General features: G+C 40.4%; 1 protein-coding gene across 1 annotated transcript; it reads left to right on the top strand.

Annotated features, from left to right (window-relative positions):
• Positions 1-734: 734 nt before the first annotated feature.
• On the top strand, positions 735-1,868 carry LOC128036117 (uncharacterized). The gene has a single exon (XM_052626990.1). It carries the CDS (start codon positions 735-737, stop codon positions 1,866-1,868), a length of 1,134 nt encoding a protein of 377 aa, XP_052482950.1.
• Positions 1,869-2,088: the final 220 nt, after the last annotated feature.

The raw sequence follows: 2,088 nt of genomic DNA, 5'->3' as shown, positions 1-2,088 counted from the left end.
GCAAGCCCCAAGGATAACTTCCCTTTACCACACACCGATACTTTGGTAGATAATACGTCAAAGCATTCTTTGTTTTCTTTCATGGATGGCATCTCAGGTTATAATCAGATAAAGATGGCTCCCGAGGACATGGAGAAAACTACATTTATAACAATGTGGGGGACCTTCTGCTATAAGGTAATGTCGTTCAGATTAAAGAATGCTGGGGCAACATATCAGAGAGCCATGGTGACATTGTTCCATGATATGATGCACAAAGAAATAAAAGTTTATGTCGATGATATGATTGCCAAGTCTCGAGAAGAAAAAGAGTATGTTGGGAATCTTAGAAAGTTGTTCGAAAGATTAAAAAAGTTCCAGTTGAAGCTTAACCCAGCCAAATGTACGTTTGGGGCTACCTCGGAAAAACTGCTAGGTTTCATTGTCAGTGAGAGAGGTATCGAAGTTGATCCAGACAAGATAAAAGCTATACAAGAATTGCCTCCCCCACGCACACAGAAAGAATTCAGAGGATTTTTAGGAAGGTTGAATTACATTGCTCAATTCATTGCTCAACTTACCAATCAGTGAGATCCAATTTTTCGACTCCTTCGAAAACATAAACTAGGAGAGTGGAACGAGGAGTGCCAAGTGGCCTTCGATAAGACAAAACAATATTTGTCTAATCCTCTGGTACTAGTACCACCGACCCTTGGAAAACCCTTAATATTATACTGACTGTGTTTGAAAACACAATGGGTTTCGTACTGGGACAACATGATGACTCAGGGAAAAGGGAAAAGGAAACTTACTACCTCAGCAAGAAGTTCACAGAGTATGAGGCAAAGTACCCTTCAATTGAAAAATTTTGTTGTGCATTGATTTGGACGGTTCGAAGGCTTAAACAATACATGTTGTATCATACGACATGGTTAATTTCAAAACTAGACCCAATAAAATACATGATGGAGTCACCTGCACTCTCAGGAAGAATGGCACGATTGCAGATCCTACTGACTGAGTATGACATCGTATATGTGAGCCAAAAGTCAATAAAGGGAAGCGCAATAGCTGACTTTTTGGCAAGTCAAACATTGGAAGAATACGAGCCTTTGAGATTCTATTTCCCAGATGAAGAGGGTAATTCATCAAAAGAGAAATCATGGAAGATGAGCTTTGACGGTGTATCGAATGCATTGGGCCATGGGATCGGAGCAGTCTTAGTGTCAGCTGAAGGGGACCATCACCCGCTCATTGCCAAATTGAATTTCTTCTGTACCAATAATATAGCAGAGGATGAAGCTTGTATCACGGGATTCCGTGCAGTTATCATGAGGAAAATCAAAATTTTAGAGGTACACGGGGACTCAACATTAGTCATTTATCGAATTCGTAGAGATTGGGAGGTGAGAGATCCGAAATTAGTCAAGTATCACGATCTCGTTGTGAAATTGGTCAAAGAATTCAAAAAAGTGACTTTTAACTACTTTCCACGAAAAAAGAACCAATTGGTTGATGTCTTGGCCACCCTGGCTTCAATGTTCAAAACGAATAGAGAAACTGAAATAATGCCTATCCAAATGAGCATATATGAGAACCCCGCACACTGTTTTAGCATTGAAAAGGAGTCAGATGGACGACCATGGTTTCATGATATCTTAGAGTACATCAAGAATCAATGGTACCCCGAGCAAGCAAACGAAAATGACAAAAGAACAATCAGGAGATTGGCGACTGGATTTGTTCTTGAAGGTGATATTCTATACAAAAGAGGAAAAGATCAAGTTCTCCTAAGATGCGTGGACGCTATTGAAGCGAGAAAGATACTTGAAAAGGTTCATGAAGGAATTTGTGGAACGAATGCTAGTGGTTTCACTATGGCCAGGTAGATTATGAGACTTGTTTATTACTGGCTGACGATGGAAAGGGATTGCATTAGCTACGCACGAAAGTGCCATAAATGTCAAATTTATGGCGATAAAATTCATGCAGCTCCTTCGCCCCTTCATGTTATGACTTCGCCATGGCCTTTTTCTATGTGGGGTATGGATGTTATAGGGCCAATTTCCCCGAAGGCTTCTAACGGACATCGTTTCATCTTTGTGGTTA

This window comes from Gossypium raimondii, chromosome 13 (genome assembly GCF_025698545.1).
Source record: "Gossypium raimondii isolate GPD5lz chromosome 13, ASM2569854v1, whole genome shotgun sequence".
NCBI lineage: Eukaryota > Viridiplantae > Streptophyta > Magnoliopsida > Malvales > Malvaceae > Gossypium > Gossypium raimondii.
Note: the sequence above shows the minus strand (reverse complement) of the source record. Positions and strands in the feature narration are given on the sequence as shown.

Coding starts and splice junctions, on each gene's coding strand:
- LOC128036117 (XM_052626990.1), top strand. CDS start 735: ATGGGTTTCGTACTGGGACAACATGATGACTCAGGGAAAAGGGAAAAG.